Source organism: Pinus tabuliformis, chromosome J, assembly GCF_031772625.1.
Source record: "Pinus tabuliformis cultivar Carrire ecotype Pingquan chromosome J, CPIR1, whole genome shotgun sequence".
Lineage (NCBI taxonomy): Eukaryota > Viridiplantae > Streptophyta > Pinopsida > Pinales > Pinaceae > Pinus > Pinus tabuliformis.
In genome coordinates this window covers 972,832,895-972,852,411 of record NC_142295.1, presented here as the reverse complement: position 1 = coordinate 972,852,411, position 19,517 = coordinate 972,832,895, and the positions used below count along the sequence as shown (strand labels likewise).

The window sequence follows — 19,517 nt, the reverse complement described above, 5'->3', positions numbered from 1 at the left end:
ACGAAAAAAAACCTAAAAAATATTAATAACGTTTTTCAAAATTAATAATAAATTATCGTATAAATATAAATAACCTTTTTTCCCAAAATAATAGAAATTAGAAATTATCCATACTGATTTGCGTTATAGAAACGGTTTCTATGTTGTTTTTCTTTTTTCTTTTATTTTTGTTTTTCTTTTTTCTTTTATAGAAAAGGCTCAATATGACTTGGCCATAAGCTTTATACGTTATTTTTGTTTTTATGCTTTCCTTTTCCTTTTATTACTTCGTAGCTTTTTTGTTTTTATGCTTTCCTTTTCCTTTTATTATTAACTCTTGAGATTCAATATATACGATATTGGGAGAATACATTATACAAAGAGATTCTGCTGGGGAGAGTACGTTATTCAAAGAGATTTCTGCTGGGGGGCACGTTGTTCAAAGAGGAGTCTGCTGAGATATAGAAAAACACGCGGTTATGGAAGCTGGATTTTCACGTTGTGCCAGAATGAAGATCCTCGTTTCTGTTTTAATATTATTGAGCTTTAGGGGTGCGTACTTTACATAAATTATTGATTAGGTATTCAATTTTTCTTGCACAGAATATTTTCTCACATGCTTGCAAAAACAGTAATATGATACAGTAACCCTTTTGATAATGCAGAGATCGCTGGGAGAGAAATTAGTGATAAACAGACCACGTCTTCGTCGGAACGTGGTGGCCCTGCATTCTTTGTAATATTTCGTTTCTGAATCCATGTTTTTCCGTAATCTTTGATATTAATATTTACGCCGTAAGGCGTTTCTTACGCCGTAAGGCGTTTCCATTTGAAATGAACTCTCCTGTGATCCGCGCTGTCTTGGTTATTCACCATTAGATATAGTGTTAGACGATTAAAAACTTTACTACCGTTGATCTCCGTGGGGTATACGAAGGGATGTATGACAGTGAGGTGGGGTATACGAAGGGGATGAGTTTCATAGCAGGCGTGCGTCTGCAGGTTAGATCTGCCCTTTCATTTTCAGGCAAGTCCCTTGCTCTTATGTGATTGAATTTTTGAACAAATCGTTTTGTCTCAGCTTGGTGGGCTCAACTCTGCTTTAGTTGTGGAATATGAGCATAGAATGCCTAAGATATCCGAGATACCAACAATTATTCTTGGAATGGGCGTTTTACACTTTTAGATTTCCACAGCAACTGCAAGCCTCCACCAGAAGTAGAAAGAAAACCTCAACAAATGATCATTTTCAGGTATACAGACAATGTGAGAGGTATATTTTGTTCTTTTTTGTGTTGTTTGTTTATTAATTTTAACTGTATAGCGTGAGGAGATTGACCTCTTTGGCAGCATGCATCAATGTGTGTAGTAGTTATTTCTTTCTTTATCTGTTGCTTTGTGGACTAAAGCACGCATCACATGTGAGTAGTAGTTATTAAAATGCAGGGCTTCCTTTCTTTATCTGTTGCTTTGTGGACTAAATCATGCATCAATGTGAGTAGTAGTTATTAAAATGCAGGGCTTTCTTTCTTTATCTGTTGCTTTGTGGACTAAAGCATGCATCAATGTGAGTAGTAGTTATTAAAATGCAGGGCTTTCTTTCTTTATCTGTTGCTATGTGGACTAAAGATAATAGGCTAGTTTAACTTTAGATGAATTATCTTATCTTATCTTATCTACATAATGTAATATTGCTTTTGTCGCCCATTTTTGTGAGTTGAAGCTAATGCATTATATAAACGAAAACTGTTTACTAAGGCAAAAGAGGTTCAGGTTATTTCGTTTAGTGCTGCCATTTGTTTTTACTTCATAGCTTTGTCGCCCATTTTTGTGAGTTGAAGCTAATGCATTATATAAACGAAAACTGTTTACTAAGGCAAAAGAGGTTCAGGTTATTTCGTTTAGTGCTGCCATTTGTTTCTACTTCTTTTCGCTATGATGTGAGAAACTCAGCAAGCAATGCTGTCATTTTGTATTTACAAATTTGGTAGGCCAATTAAGTAAAACTTATTTGTTGTTAATGTAAATTAATGGAAATGAATATTGTTACGCTTACATGTCAACTTCCATATTCTTATTCCAGAATTCTTGGACATAGGTTGTTGAAATGGTTTGTCAATTGTTTAGAAAAGTTCATATGGATTTTATTCATTTAATCCACATCAGAACAAGGATCACTACCATCAATTAACGAATTACCCCCAAGTTTCAATGTTGAAAGTTAACCTTAATTATAGTTTCCTTGTGATGTGATGTATATTTATGTTTAGCTATGTTTGAAATGCTTTGATCTAATTTTCCAACCTTTTGATATTTTGAATATTTTGGAGTCACTAATGAGTTCAATATTGCAGAGACGGAGTTAGTGAAACACAATTTGAGCAGGTCTTGAATGTTGAGTTGCGAGCTATACTCAAGGTTATCCTAGCCTTATTTCCTAGTTCGTTCGGTTTGTAATTTCAGGTTGACAGTTCTCATATGGTTTCTTATGTGTTTAACATTATTCAATCTAAAGTTGTGAATGGTTATTGATCCACTAGGCCTGTAATGATATAGAGGACGGTTATAGACCCAAAGTTACATTGATTGTTGCGCAGAAGAATCACCACACAAAGTTGTTCCCAACTGGTCAAGGCAATGTGCAGCCAGGTTATATTCTTTATAAATCTTATCATATGGATAAAATACGACATTGTTAAAATCCATCATCATATCTGAATTATGCTGTGACCCATTGACCAGAATGCCAATGACTTCAAAACCTCCTAAGAATTGACCTTAATGTGAAAACTTGATGCTCTCCTATGCATTTTCAAAAAGAAAAGAGGTGTAAGTTATTTTCCCTTTGGATGCAGGGACTATTGTAGATACTCAGATTTGTCATCCTAGACGCTTTGATTTCTACTTGTGTCCTCAAAATGGCGCAGTGGTAAGAATACTTTGATATGGTTATACTGTAATTAATTAAACATAACTTTACTAGTGGTATGCAAACCTGGGAAGTTGAAATTTCCTAACATTTTATTGAATGACTATCTGTTGTAGGGAACTTCACGGCCTACTCGTTACCACGTTTTACTAGATGAGAATAGTTTCAGTGTGGACGATATTCAGAGTATGGTGCACGTATTATCTTATGTGTAAGAAACAATCCTTGATGGTTTTAATTCATGTTACAACCCAATAATATTGAGGTTTTGTCTTTTGACTCTTCAACTATGTATTTGTTTCGTTGCAGGTATCAAAAGAGTACAACGGCAATATCTTCAGGTAAATTGTTAATCTTCAAAAGAACTGTAATTGTTGTTAGTTTGCAACGGAAATGCCATCGGTCAAATTTTTATCTTATCTGATCATCATTTATGTGTTTGATGATATGCAGTTGCCCCAATAAATCATGCACATCTAGCTGCAACCCAAATGCAACAACTCCTGAAGGCAGTTGAGCTTTCGGAAACAGCTTCCCGATCAGGAAGAGGTGAAGGGTCAGTTGCATCTGGAGGACATGTCCCTGAGCTCCCTGCTCTGCACGAAAACATTTGCCACACAATGTTCTTTTGCTGAGTCAGGCTGTACATGTCCGAGGAGAATGCATTTTGGGTGATGGTTGTGTTGCTTAAAGGCGGAGCGAATACTCCATTGCTGTAAATGTCTGAGGAGAATGCATTTTACGCCGTAAGGCGTTGTTCTTTGAAAACAACTTTCCCAGGTGACACCGTGTACTTTTGGGAGCCGTCCATACTGTGTGTTAGAGGATTAAAGTATTTTCCTCCATCGGATCGCTGAAGGTAGTTATAGATTGGTAGTTAGAGGTATAACTGGAAGGCCGGCTTGGGATCATTAAGGTCACTCCAAGGAGCTTCTCGGTGAAAATTCAGGGGAAACTAATGAAAAATGCACAGGGAAAAACTCATGAAAGGAAAGCTTCAGAGCTGTTAAACTTTTAAAATTTGGTGGAGGAGCCTTTGCGCTGGTTGTGTAATAAGGTGTTGTTTCTTTTGCAGGGGCCATTACCATAGCGCTCACGCCCCCATTGCGAGATTCCTTGCGAGGCAGAGACTGATCAAGGATAACATCAGGTAAAATTTTGGGTTTTATTGTGATTGATGATGTCTGTGGGTTAAATCCTTTTGCTTTAACTCACATATTTGATAAATTTTCTTATGCGTCTCTAAGGATGGATCCTGAATGTTTTATATAAAAATGCTTTCAATGTTTGCGTTCCCCTGTTTTGAAACAGATCTCGTGCTTCGGAACTTTCACTACCCACGCCAAGACCTGGTCGAGCACCAAAGAATCAGGTTTCAGACTCAGAGAATACTACTGCTCCGCGTGTCGGTAGTAGAATATTGATGGATAGTTACAAACCCAAAAATCTCGACCATAAATTGACTAAGAGCCCATTATCTGAAGTTTTATCTTCTTCCCATATCTAGCTGTTTTAAACAAAATCCATACTCGCATTATAGAACAGAGCAATAGAAAGTCTGGCTCTCTCTTCGTTTGTTACTGCCCGGTGCTCTTACGTTTTTTTATCTCCCGTTTCTCACTACCTGCATACAGCAATGCCGGTATGAGGCAATGATAGAAATAACTATAAGAAGATAAGGAAATGATAAAATTTATAGCAATGAGTACATGTAAATAAATTTTTTATTAATGGGTTAGATTTGAGTACTCACTGCCAACTGCCAAAGTAGAAAATATTTTACTTAGTTGGAATGAGGTGTACTCATTGCTAACTGCCAGAATAGAGTATTCCAAGAGGTGTGAGGAAATTAAAGATAAGTAAGTGATCGAAAGGACTCCAAATGGTGAAAGAGGTGACATGAGACTCATTCGGGGTATTGAATTATGAAGAGATCGTTGAATTTATTTTTGATAAATTCACAATTGGCTCGGCTATGGTTTCTAATGGCGTGAGCAAGAGAAGACTGAATATGAATAATGCGGCGGTTTCGAGAGAATTCGAGTTTGATATACCCCACCGAGGACTCAAACCTGTCTAGGCCGCCTCAATCGAGCTGGATTCCGTTGGTTCTCCCGCATTTATAAAGGCCAGTCGCTTTCCTTCCATGCCCCCGGCTTCGTATTCAGATGGTAGAGAAACGAGCTCTTTTACACAAAAGGTATTGGAGGCATACGCTGATTCAAACCGAAAATATTTGAAATAGAAACAAATTTTATTTTTTTTGGGCTATTGTTACTGTATTGAGCACATATTGTTGCTGTATTGAGCACATATTTTTTTGGAGTGAGAATATACAGGTGGGATTATTTACTTTAAATACCAAAACTTCCACAAGCTGGAGTTGCTGATGAGATTTCATTTTATATTGTTTATATCCTCTTAGCTGGAGTTGGTGATGAGTTTTCTTTTTATATTGTTTGTATCCTCTTAGACTACTGGTGTGATGTCTCGTGAGATTACTAGCGAATCCATTCCAAACACCAAAATCCCATACTAGCAAATCCATTCCAAACACCAAAATCCCATACTAGCAAATCCATTCCAAACACCAAAACCCCATAGGCCCTAGTTGGTGATGGGACTTGCTTTCATATTGCATGTATCCTCCTACACTAGAGGCATATGGGGCATATGGGTGACACCTCCAAAACACGAGTGAGACTACTTGCAAATCTATTCCAGACACCAAATTCAAAACTCCAGAATAATTGTCATAGCCAGGAATTAAGGTTTCTAACCAAAAATTAAAATTTCATGCCCTTAATATTACTCTTATTTTTTTTAACTAAAAAAAATAACTTGAGCCAGCTTTAGTAGACATAGTCTTATCCTGAATTGCACTACCCCACTTGAGAAGAGTAAACCTCCACACTTAACCTTATACCACAACCTCAAGGACTCCCTGACATTGGTCCTTACAACGAGTTAATGAAACTTATAACAATCACACTCCCACCGGCATTCGTTCATAGCCAGCATTTACTCACTCACAACTGACACTCCCCACACACAAGCTGAAAGCTTGTAAAGCATTTCTAAAATCTATTTTCTCAAAGGCGTCCAATACCAGAGGGACGAATGACCATCTTTCTCAGCGTGGTATCAACATCAGGAGGATAAAGTCAGTATTCAGAAGGAGAGTGATCATGAGGAGGCAGCAGCAATCCGTAAAGAAATAAAAATCAAAATCATATGTGCTTTTCTGGGACCTTCTCCTCTATTGAAGGATCTCTATTGATACCTAACCGAACTCAAAGTCATTCAACTCTCCAAATAGCGAATCTCCTACCAACAGCCATGCACCTCTGGAAAGAAGAATGAGTTGTACGATTTCCTACAGGGAGGACTGCATCCAAAGAGCGATTGCTCACCGCAAGCAATCTCATTGAATCCAAGGAATGCAATCGACACTTCCAAATATCTACAATGTTTTAGAAGTATATGTGGGTCATTATGTTCGTTGGTTTTGGTTCTAGGATTGCAGTTTTTGATTAGTCTTAGAAATCTTGTTTTGGTGGAGTAATTAAAAAGTCAAACTGAAGTGTTTTAAGGGCTTTTGAGGGTGTTGAATTTATATATGCAATCAAAAATCCAGTTTAAACAATATAAATCAAGATTATTCCCGTCAGAAATCTGTTGAAAACTCTAAAACGTCTCACTTATAGACAACTCCTTAACCATACCACGTTGTTTATAAGTATGACTTTTTAAAAGGTTTTCAGGTTTATTTTTCAATCTGAATCCCTCAAGATTCATTGAAATCACAAGTTTGACAGGGGAACTCTTCACAATCTAAGTGCCCTAAGAGTTTTTGAGTTTGAGTCTGAGTCTGGGGAAACTCCAAAAAGTCTCATTTATAGAACTCCAAGTTTGAGGGGTGAACTATTCACAATCTAAGTGCCCTAGGACTTCTAATTGCAATTTTCTTTTAATCGGAAAAATAATGGGGGAAACTCCAAAAGGTCTCACTTATAAAGCTCCCTAACCATATCGAGTTGTCTACAAGTGTGACTTTTTGAAAAGTTTTCCGGTTTATTTTCACAATGTAAATCTGTCAGGGAATCATTGAAATCACAATTTTGACTAGTAAACTCTTCACAATCAAAGTAGGCAAAAAACTAGTTTAAACCACATAAATCAAGATTGTTATTTGATACAAAGGCATAGGCCTCACCCCAAACCAAATTCTTTGAAGGTTTCCATCCCAAACCAAATTCTTATGTCGTAATCTAACCAACCTTCAAAATTGCCCAAAAAATACGTGCAGGAATTATTGTAAATCCAAGTTTCCATTCTTATTATTTGAAGCTTAATCCAAGTTTCCATTCTTATTATTTGAAGCTTCAAGGAGCTCGTTGCACTTAGTTGAGAGTTACTACATTAAGTTTGTAATATAAAGTTAATTTAAGTTTAAGAACATGGAGGGTTATTTAAAAGAAAATAATATTAATATAGTAGTTAAGTAAGGTTGTTATGTGCCTTGTATATTTTTTAACATATATATTGATAAGTTAGAGGATTGTTTGAAAAATGCAAGTTGTGCTAACCTAACTCTCACTTGCATGGCCATCATTCTACTTCTTATTGAAATGATAAAACATTTAATAAAATAGTTTATTCATTCTACAAATGGTGATTTTAGTGATGAATTCATCTTGCAATTATAGGCCATGATATTACGGCGTTCCTGCCAGAGTTAAGGAAACATTTTGAGGAGCAAACGATCATGCCATCTATGTTTGCAACTAGCTGGTTCTTGACGGTTTTTTCTGTAGATGTGCCATTTCCCCTAATTGTTTGTATATGGGATGTTTTTCTTTTCAATAACCGACTTATCTCATAACTGACTCTTGCGGCTCAACTGACTGGCTTATTAATTTTCCAGTTTGCGCAGAGGTCTCTCCACAATGTGTTGAAAGCATATGCGGTGTATGACAGCGAGGTGGGGTATACGCAGGGGATGAGTTTCATAGCATGCGTGCTTCTACTGTACATGTCTGAGGAAAATGTGTTTTGGGTGATGGAGGAGAATCTGTTTTGGGTGATGGTTGTGCTGCTCAAAGGCGGAGCGAATACTCCATGCAGAGGGCTATACCTGGACGGTCTACCTCTACTCAACAAATGCTTATTTGACTTTTGCCTTCTATGCTCGCAAGCCGCTGGTTCTTGACAGTTTTCTCTGCAGGTTTTCCGTTTCCACATATGGGATGTTTTTCTTTTCGAGGGTGTGAAAATTGTTTTCCAAGTGGGTATGGTGCTGCTGAAGATCTTTCAAGACGATTTGGTGAAATTATTGTTTGAGGATTTCATAATGGCTCTCCGAGAGTTTTCGTGCATGGTTTGAATCCAGACAACCCATTGTGAATGGCTTGGTCATTTTTATTGTCAGCGTGAACGAAGAGGGTCGGCTTTGCAAGGTATGCTATGAAAAAGGGAATTTCACTCAAGGTATGCTATGAAAAAGGGAATTTCACTCAATTATGGATGTAATAACTTAAAAAGTTGACAAAAGCTAATATCTCTCAATTTATAGATGTAAAAAATTTATAGATGTGAAAAGTTAAAAGGATGATGAAAGCTAATACCCCATCATACTGATTCAATGATATTTGGTATAATGTAACTCTTACTTTCCACGTTGAAGGAAAAACATTTTGTATTTGTTATCGACATATATGTTTTTAGGATAATGTACCTATAGTTTCAAAATTGAATATAGTATAATTTTAATTATTATATATTTTTAATATAAAAAAAAATTAATTTTATTAATACTTATAAAATTATTAAAAATATATTGATAATAAATATAAATATTATAATAATAATAATAGAATTAAATTAAATGTCAAATTTATATATAAGAGATATATTTTTGTGTGTGAGAACGAAGAGGGTCGGCTTTGCAAGGTATGCTATGACAAGATTGTAACTCAAGGTATGCTATGACAAGATTGTAACTCAAGCTCCTGGTGGAGGACGTGTGCCTCACACATGGCGTTCCCTCTGCACTGCTCAGCTAGGGACGCTGTAGAGACTTATGAGAACAATTGCTGGTTGTGTGGTGTCATTATCAGACTGGTTCCCTGGAAGGACACGCTTTGGGCGGTCGTCTACTTACTAGACAGCTGCATTATCAAGGCGTGTGGGCGTCCAGATTTACTCCCCGCTCTACAATGGCAAGGTGGAACGTGGACGGTGATCTGTCAGGTTACTGCCTATTAAACAGATAGCACAGATAAAGGATTTTTCATCAGCTGTTACAACTTTTGGTTTGGCATTAAACACTTTTCTCAGGCAGAAGGGATGAATATTGCTTTCTAATATTGCTTTCCAGGTTAACTAGGGTCCAATGAATATTGGTTTGAAGTTCTTATTGTATAAGAAGATGGAGATGATAATCTTGGAACAGTATATTTAAAGTAGGTAAAAGAAGTGGAAGTTTTCTTTTTATCTTTTTTGTAAGAGAAAAAATTTTGGATCTCAAATAATTGCTATTAATAATAATATTGTAAGAAGATGGAGATGATAATCTTGGAACAGTATATTTAAAGTAGGTAAAAGAAGTGGAAGTTTTATTTTTATCTTTTTTGTAAGAGAAAAAATTTTGGATCTCAAGTAATTGCTATTAATAATAATATTGTAAAATTGGAAGAATAAATATGTTTTGGATCATTATTAAAATGATTGAGTAGGTAAAAGAAGTGGAAATTTTTATTATCTTTTTTTGTAAGAGACAAACTTTTTGATCTCAAATAATTGTTATTAATAATAATATTGTAAAATTGGAAAAATAAATATGTTTTGGATCATTATTAAAATGAAATAATTGCTATTAATAATAATATTGTAAAATTGGAAAAATAAATATGTTTTGGATCATTATTAAAATGATTGAGTCCGAGTTTTTCACTCTGAAATAAAATTTTAGTTGAAGAAAAATGTGGAGTAAATTTTTCTAATATAAATTTAACAGTGGGTATATATAGCCCAATCGGGCATGGTAAATAAGCTTGACCTTTCTCAATGTGTTTGACGGAGGGAATTGTCATGGTCAATGTGTCTGACGGAGGGAATTGTCATGGTCAGCCTGGTAAAATTAATCGCAGATATTTGAATAATATATGAAAATATTGTTTGACGTATTGGTAAACCTGAGGATGGGTATGTCACCTTCTGTATGTCACCTTGTATGTCACCTTTACCATTGACGATTAATTAATTACGCCGTAAAGCATTTCCCTCTGAAATAAACTCCTTTCTCTGCCTACCTGTCATCTTTATATGCCATAGGATTATATGTAAGACGATTGCAAAGATTTCAGCCATTAGATTAGAATGGTTACAAAAAACTAGTTCTCTCTGCCTACCTGTCATCTTTATATGCCATAGGATTATATGTAAGACGATTGCAAAGATTTCAGCCATTAGATTAGAATGGTTGCAAAAAATTAGTTGTTGAAACAGTTTGCGCACTGGTCTAGTGGTTACAAATACCGTCGCCTCTTGCAAGTCTTTCTCGACAAGCCTGAACTGCAGGCTGGACAAAATATTACATCTCAGATAGAAGCTGTTGTTTGAGTAGCCTCTGTCCATATAGCCATTTTATCTGCAACCTATGCCGAATCCAGGTGGTGCCTGGATGTGCTGGTCGTCGTGGTGGAGTCCAAAGCTATTATTCTTCCGGTCTTCTATAAAGTGAAGCCCTCGGAGGTCAGGTGGATGGGCAAAGATAAAGATGGATCATATGCTAAAGCCCTACGTATCCACGAAGAGAAGCAGCAGTACAACTTGCAGACTATCCAGACTTGGTGAAACGCCCTTCATCATGTCACGAATATAAGTGACTTTGAACTGCAGGAGGGTAATGGGTAAGGATATCCACTATCTTGATCCATATTAGGTCTAAATCTGTTGCATTGAAGCTACATCACATCTCAAGTATGCTTTTGTCATTACTTACTTTACTGTCTTAATTAATATTCAGGGACGAGGGCGAAGAGAGACTCTTGGAGGAGCACGAAGAGGAGCTATTGGAGAAGGTTGTGCAAGCCGTGTTGAAAAATGTTGCAATGCCATTTGATGTGGCAAAATATCCAACTGGTTTGGCGGAAAAGTTACAAGATTTTTAAGGGACACTGCGACCGCATCATGGTGAGCATGTGGAGGTCAAGGTTGTGGGGACTGTGGGCATCGGTGGAATTGGAAAGACAATGCTGGCCAAAGAACTTTTTAATCGTAAGAGGTCAGATTATGATAGATCCTGCTTTCTATTTGATGTGAGGAAAAATGCAAATAAAATGTCTCTAAACAATGTATAAAGCAAACTCATTAAGGACTTGAAGGATAGAGATATCAAAATTGAGAGGTGGGAAGAAGGCGTGGAGATACTTAAAAAGAATCTTTCAGCTTGTGAGGCACTCATAATATTAAATGATGTAGGTCGTGTGGATCAATTAGATCCTTTCTTGCCAATTAAGCATGTCCTTCACCCCAAGAGCTTGATTTTGGTTACGTTTAGGGTCAAGCATATCCTTAGAAGTGCATGAATTGCAGAGTCGTCAATTTATCAGTTACCAGGCCTCAATATAGCACACTCCCAAGAGTTGTTTTGCTTGCATGCCTTTTTCCAGCCATATCCACTACCAAGATTTGAAAATCTTGTAGATGGGTTTTTAAAGGCATGCCATGGTTTGCCTCTATCATTGAAAGTTTTTGGGTCGCTTGTTTGTGGACATGACAAACTTTACTGGGAAGAGCAACTGAATGGACTTCACCAAACATTACCTACATAGATAGAAAGGAGCCTTAAAATTAGTTACGACTCTCTCAATCATGAGTAGCGGCAAATATTTTTAGATATTGCCTATTTTTCGATAGGAAAAGACAAGGATACATGGGTAAGAATATGGAGGGGTTCGGGATGGAATGGTTTGGTAGGGTTTCAAAATCTGCTCGACAAGTGTCTTGTCGAGTTGGACGATGAAAATAGAATAAGAATGCGTGATCACCTCATAGATTTGGGAAGAGCTATTGCGGATTGTCCAGAATTATTATCACGTTTGCTTTGGCGACCGATAAAGAATCTTCATCTTCATGAGTTCTTGCAACAATCATCCTCTATAAGTGTTTGAGCCATCCTAATTGTTGAATGTCTAAAGAACTTTCGGTATTTTTTATTCAAAACAATCTGCCACACATTATGTTAATAATAGTTTATTGTTTTCAAACCACAAACAAGTGATAACAGAAGTGCGCGGATTTGCGATGGCTCCTTGGTACACCTTTATTGGGGAGGATGAAGATTAGGAAGTGTTCCATTCAGAATTAGAATTGCCCTTGAATACAAGTTACAATCAAGAGGTCTGCGGAATCAGGAAATTGCAACTTCTTGAAGTTGAAGGCAACTTTGAAAGCATCTTGACTTCGGTGTGGTCACCAAAACTCATATGGCTTCATTGGAATGTGTTGATCTACTCATCACTGCCTTCTTGGATTCCATTGTGCGATTTAAGAGTTTTAAAAGTGTTCGGTTGGGAATTGAAAAGATTGTGGCAATCTCGATTTGAGGTACGTACATATAGATGCAGCAATTTGCAGAGCAATAATTCTCCTATCTTTTCAATTTCTTATATAATCGAAATGTACTTAACATTGCAGGCACCTCTCCACTTATGGGAATTAAATATTGAAGATCCATTTTCCGAGTTTCCATAGTCATTAAGGTCGTTGAAGCACCTAGAAAAGATTGTACTGAATTGTCCGCGATTGTTGACATACGCAGATGTAGCAATGCTATCAGAAGAATTTTGTTATTTGAGCTCCTTGAGATATCTAACCCTCATAGGGTGCCCGAAATTGCAACTTCTTCCAATTTTATTTGGGAATCTAAAAAAGCTCGAATACTTCCATCTGTCCAAGTGCAGTAGTTTGGAAATGCTTCCTGATTCTTTTAGTAATCTAACAAATCCTCAACACATCAATCTGACAGACTGTGGAAGTTTGAAAATGCTCCCAAATTCCTTTGGGAATTTGGTAAATCTCCAACACGCCAATATTTCTAAGTGCAGCAATTTGGAGATGATTCCAAATTCCTTTGGGAATCTAACAACTCTCCAACATATCAATCTCACACTGTGCGGAAGTTTGAAGATGCTTCCAGATTTGTTTCAAAATCTGAGAAATCTCCAAACCATGAATCTGACATTGTGCAAAAGTTTGAAGATGCTTCCAAGTTCCTTCGAAAATTTAAAAAATATTCAATACATCAATCTTTCTAGGTGTAAATGTCTGGAAATGCTTCCAAGCTTTCAGGGAAATCTATTGCAACTTAGACATCTACATTTGAGTGATTGTTTGAATTTTACTCTTTCCACACTTGGAGATATCACCACTCTTGAATGTTTAGATCTATCAGGTTGCCTCCAAATGGAGTTATTGCCTTCCCAGGTTGGAAGTCAACCGTCTTTGAAAAATTTAAATTTGTTCCGTACAAACATCAAAGATTTACCTAGTACTATTGTGTGCCTGAGCAATTTGGAACTTCTGATGTTAGGTAGCCCTTTTTGTTGGGAGCGTTGCCATCTTTGTTCGAACTGACTAAGTGTTTATTACAAACATTGCAATTTTTCAACAAAATGTCAAGAATGTTACTGTAGTAAAGGTGTTTTCAAATCCACTACTTCAGAAGCAGGAGGTGGGTGCTGATTTTCTTCTCCTTCTGCTGTGATGGTTATATCTGCTTCTTCGTCAGAAGATATTTTGATCTGGGTAGCATCGTCTTGGCTTTTGCCCCACAGAAAAAGGTAGAGACCAATGAATATAAGAATCACACCCATCAAACTGTTCTAGTGTAGGAAAATCAAGCATTTCAGTTAATTAATTTTGTAAATTTGTAGGCAAAATGAGAGAAGAAATAATAAATTTAATGTAAATTGTTAGGGTAGTTCTGGTAAACTTGATTTAGTCGAGTTATAAGTAGTTTTCTGGCTCCAACCTGTGGTTTGGCCCATGATATTCCTGTGGAATATAACCTATTTAAAAGCCAAAAGCCTCCATGTTAATTTCTTTCACTTATGGAGTCTTTCTGTTTTTAAACAGGCTATATTCCACATGAATACCATAGACAAAATTATGGGTTCTCATGAACCCCAAAATAGCTGATGACTTTACCTAATCAAATTTACTTGAACCACTCTAATAGAAATTGAAGACTTAAGAATATATTATACTCCATATGAATACCATGGACAAAACCATAGATTCTCATTAGCCCAAGAACAACTAATAACTTTATCTAATCAAGTTTAATTTTACCTGAACCACTCTAACACAAATTGAATATTGGAGTATATAAAAAACCACCGAATTGAATATTTGAGAATATAACAAACCACCCACCTTCCCAGACGCAGTGTGTCTCCCATAACTATAGATGATAAAATTGCTGAGCACACGGTAGACACTGGGTTGAATACTGTAACGAATACCGGCCCTCGTTTCTGCAAACACCATAACTGTAATGGAAATGCCATTGCATTGAATATGATTCCCTGCCAAATTGAATTAATCTTCCACAAATTAGCTTAACCACCTAAAAAAAATTTAAGTTGTTCATGGCTGGGAAAATTGAGGAAGAACATCATTCATGTATGTAGACTTACTGCAGTGAACACAGTCAAAATATTAGCCCTATCTAGTATCCATGATGTTGGAATGATGCCCCTGTCAAGAATGGCTATTAGGAGAGTAGTTTGGATGGAGCCTAGAATGGCAGTAATTGATGTAAGGGATAGTGTGGTTGGAAACTTCTTCAATGTCTCAACCTGCACATGAAATTATAATCATACATTTGATTGGGTGGGGAGCTTTGAAACTTCTAAATACAGAAAAGGGTTATAATTGGGTATCAATTTAATATGCAAGGTGGTAGGGAGACCTGCAATATCATGATAGTGGATAAAATTATCAATGCTGAGATAAGGTAAATACACCCTCTAATCTGGTTGCCTGAATCTCCCTCGTGTAGAATGGTTTCCAATAGGTGTACTGTATTAGTGTTGGAAACTGATGTTGATTGTCCCCACAGAGGCCAGAGTTGGGCTAGAGTAGGACCTTGAAGGAAACTCATAGCCATTGCTCCACCCACACAAATTACAGTTCCCAGAATTTTGGCTCTGTTGCGAATACACATAACGTCTACTTTCTCCATCCTACATATTTGACACTCACATTAGATTTTGGTCACAATAAATCTAAATGGTATAATTAAATCCAAATGAATGCATCATATAGGTGAGCAATTATAAGCTCAAAATAATTTTTTGACCATTAGTAACCTAAATCAAAATAAATTGTTCAGAGTTTCATTTCATTAACCTAAATGAAAGAATCTCCTCCAAATTTCAACTATGTGAACAGTTACTTCTAGTTTAAACAGTTATAAGATAAACAATAGAAAATATTTTCACTTTTTAATAACTTCAACTACATGTAACTTCAATCATTAACATTCACTACCAAAATACAAACAATTTATATTTCATTAATCACACATTCAAATGATTAACCACACATTCAAAGTGAGTGTTGAGTTCTTGATTAACCACACATTCATGTAAACGATTCATATTTGATTAACCACACATTCAAAGCACATTCATGCATCCACACATTCAAATGATTAATAACACATTCAAAGTGAGTGTTGAGTACCTGATTAACCACACATTCATGCAAACGATTCATATCTGATTAACCACACATTCAAAGCACATTCATGCAAACGATTCATATTTGATTAACCACACATTCAAAGAACATTCATGCTAATTAGCCACACATTCAAAGCACATTCATGCAAATGAATCATCACTCAATGCAGAGTTAAGGTTTATAGCCACTCACTTATGGATCAAAAGCATGATGAATTAGTAAACTCTTAGTTGTTGGATGTAAAAAACAGGATTCAAGTCTATTCTACATGTTAATGGGTATTTCTATCAATCCAATACATAGATGAAGTTTATAAACACCACTAATGGATCAAAATCAGTTACACATGCCAAGGGGAATCAAGTGCCATATATTTCAACTCAAAATCTCTGATCAACAAACTTTGTATTTCAGAGCTTTTCAACTGCAACTAGGAAAAGATGCTATAGTAGAAAATATTTCCCCTCTTTATATTTGGTGACTCACTACAGCATAAAGAGCAAACTCCATTGGTGTTGCAGGGCTTCAAATCTGGGGAAAAGAGTTAGAGAAATGAGCAAATGATTTGGAAAACAGATCTATGGATCCCATGCTTTCATCCATAATGATTTAATTTCTGCATCACTGAATTTGTAATGAAAGAAACTCAAGCCCATTTGATCTGCAAGTCAGTCATTGTGCTCTCAAACGATTTGCAGTCGGGAGAGAAGAGGAAGAGGAAACAACAGAGTGGTTGAAGGATTTAGGGGATCCTAACACTGATCTGATGGATTGGGCGAGGGAAGAGGTGATGGCTGCCTTCACCTGCCCTCTTTTGGGGATGTTCCTCCTCGAATCAGTAGCAATAGTTGTAGGCATATTGGTATTTATGTTTTGGACTGAATTCAATGGATTAAGCGATTAAGGAAGATAACAGGCAGTGAATACTTGAAATATTGAATGAACGGAGTGCAGAAGCAAGGGAGAGAGGGTTTAGAGAAATGAGATGATAACGAGTATTTAAGCCTTTTTTAGACTTTACCCTACTCTGCTAACTAGCACACTCTTCACATGCTAGGCTACATTACAAATAAGTCAGAGTGCAGAGGATAAATTGAGGAAGTAGTCTGCAAGCCCTTGGTGACTATTTTTAGCTCTGATTATTCCGTTCATGAAATAAACTAGCATATATTTAGATTTATTAACACTGAGAATATTATTCAATGACATTGAATATTGACCTCATTTTATTTAATAATCATGGACATCTTTCCCAGGCTTGTTATAGAGCAGCTACCTTTTTTGTGTACAATGTTAAAGAAAATGCAGATTACTTTGCAAAAACACTCAAATTGCATGAATTTTAAATTCATAAAAGACCAAACCTTTTTTATGTACAATGTTAAAGGAAATGCAGATTACGTTGCAAAAACACTCAAATTGCATGAATTTTAATTCACAAAAGACCAAAACCTCTGTTATTTTAGTAGTAAGTTCAATCCAAGTAAAACCTAGATTTATTACCAATCCAACATGGGCTATAATTAGCACAAACTCATCTGAGGGTTTAGGGAATCTGAAGTTGATGTCACACTTGGGTTTGAATGGGCTTGTAATAATGTCTATATATTCAATGCACCTTTATGTACAATCTAGATTCCATACATCATTACATAGGCATATTCCTATAAAAGATTTCATATCTCATTTCCCCTCCAAACTTTAGACCGCGCCTTGTTTCTCTCCCTTGTAACTTCATTTCCATTCATTCCAATTTCATTTTAAAACAACTCACATGCAAAATATTACAAATAAATTTCCACACTTAATTTACATATTGCAAATCCTAACAAAATATACATTTTGCAGGTTCATTACTGCTTCTTCAGGTCTTCGATGCCTCCAACAAATTTCGATGCAACTTCAAATATGGAATGACAACCACAATGTTCTTCATAATATTATATTTCTTCTCTAACCTCTTCCGTTACAATTTACTACTTGTATTTTCCAACTGAAACTTGAAAAAAGATGTTTCAAGATGAAATACTATTTTGATAGTTTATGTCTTTACAACCAATTCATTATCAATGGGTTTTAACATATTTAAAAAAAAATCAATTTATTTTAATGAATATAATACATGTTTTAAATATATCTTGATATTAATTAAATTTTTCATTTAAATAATGATTTCTTAAATAACCCTATCCAAATCGATATGGATACCCAGTTTTTGTTCACTTGGATTCATTTGTTTACCTTCACCTTCAACTAGGCAATCTTTATCCAGATACAAAGGTGTTTAAACAACTTCAATGGCTATTTATGACTATTTTTATTCCATTTTATAGCCACTTTAACCCCCGAATAGGGTTTTAGGCATGGCTTCCTCAATTGAAACTCATTATCATCAACCTGTTCACCTGGATTCATTTGTTTACCTTCACCTTCAACTAGGCAATCTTTATCCAGATACAAAGGTGTTTAAACAACTTCAATGGCTACTTATGACAATTTTTATTCCATTTTATAGCCACTTTAACCCCCGAATAGGGTTTTAGGCATGACTTCCTCAATTGAAACTCATTATCGTCGACCCTTGCTTTCAAAAATGCCCATTCACATTTCAATATTCCTCCACAGTGTATGCCTTACGGCGTTTCCTTTGCAACATTAGGTGCAAATGCTAGTTACACAATCTATTATGTAAATGTGTATTGGATTGGATTGAAGATATTGGTGTACAATTAAACGGATGTTACAGGTGATGGGAGAGGTTAGAAGCGAGGTTGCATTGCCAGGGGTGCATATTGGCTCTGCGCCACCATCCTGCGTTGCTAAATGCGAGGGGTGCAATCCTTGTAAGCCTGTGCAGTGCGCCGTCACTCCAAAACTGCAGTGCAATCCAAATCTTGGAGACGGTTACTATCCCGTGGTGTGGAAATGCGAATGCGGCAACAAAATCTTTAACCCATCATACTACCAATCGCCTCGTATTTGACCGCTCGCAAAACTGTCAGACTGACCGCTACCTTTTGCAGAAATCAGAGACCATGGAATGCATGTCCCTTTACTTACATAAATTTATATGTCTGAAATAATGAATTTTAGTTTATACTATTAATGAATGAATGAAGTTTTGCTTAAGCAAAACCCATCATACTACCAATCGCCTCGTATTTGACCGCTCGCAAAACTGTCAGACTGACCGCTACCTTTTGCAGAAATCAGAGACCATGGAATGCATGTCCCTTTACTTACATAAATTTATATGTCTGAAATAATGAATTTTAGTTTATACTATTAATGAATGAATGAAGTTTTGCTTAACCGTTTTGCTTAATATACTTTTATTCATAATCTTCCGCTCTAATGAATTTGATTGTGGCCTTTTAAGTAACTGGTCAATTTCTGAAACCATCATATTTTAATGGATGGACAAAATTTGAATGCCCAGGGTATTTTTATGAACTGTACGTTGAGTTTAATGCAATTGTTTTATAATGGTTAAATAAGTAATTCAAGATTTTAAATGGGTTTTTGGCTCATGATTAAACATCATGACAAGGTAATAATACTTTTTTAAATATGGTAATATTATATTAATAGGGGTTGAATTAATGGGCAATTATAATTTTCAACATGTTTCCAAACTTGTAAAGATATATTTTACAGGAATAATATTTCTTTTGAGTAAATAATTTCAATTTATTAAAGATAAATAAAGGTTTTCATTTAAATATACTAATTCAAATTTTAGTATTATTTTAATAGGTTTTGAATTATTGGGTGATGACAAGTAAATGATTTTATTTTTTTTTCTCAGTAAAGTCTACTTCTATATTAAGGAAAGAAACATATTTACATGGTT

The 19,517-nt window shown here is 35.8% G+C and overlaps 2 protein-coding genes across 2 annotated transcripts; both read left to right on the top strand.

The window, feature by feature from the left end:
* The first annotated feature begins 458 nt into the window (after positions 1–458).
* On the top strand, positions 459–18,647 carry LOC149230070 (EPIDERMAL PATTERNING FACTOR-like protein 5). Its single transcript, XM_089381196.1, has 3 exons — positions 459–531; positions 645–715; positions 18,411–18,647. The coding sequence occupies exons 1-3, from the start codon at positions 459–461 to the stop codon at positions 18,645–18,647; spliced, it is 381 nt and encodes a 126-aa protein (XP_089237322.1).
* Positions 919–3,543, top strand: LOC149230071 (protein argonaute 9-like). Its single transcript, XM_089376881.1, has 8 exons — positions 919–1,006; positions 1,166–1,232; positions 2,334–2,397; positions 2,520–2,628; positions 2,835–2,908; positions 3,025–3,119; positions 3,218–3,249; positions 3,362–3,543. The coding sequence occupies exons 1-8, from the start codon at positions 919–921 to the stop codon at positions 3,541–3,543; spliced, it is 711 nt and encodes a 236-aa protein (XP_089233007.1).
* Positions 18,648–19,517: the final 870 nt, after the last annotated feature.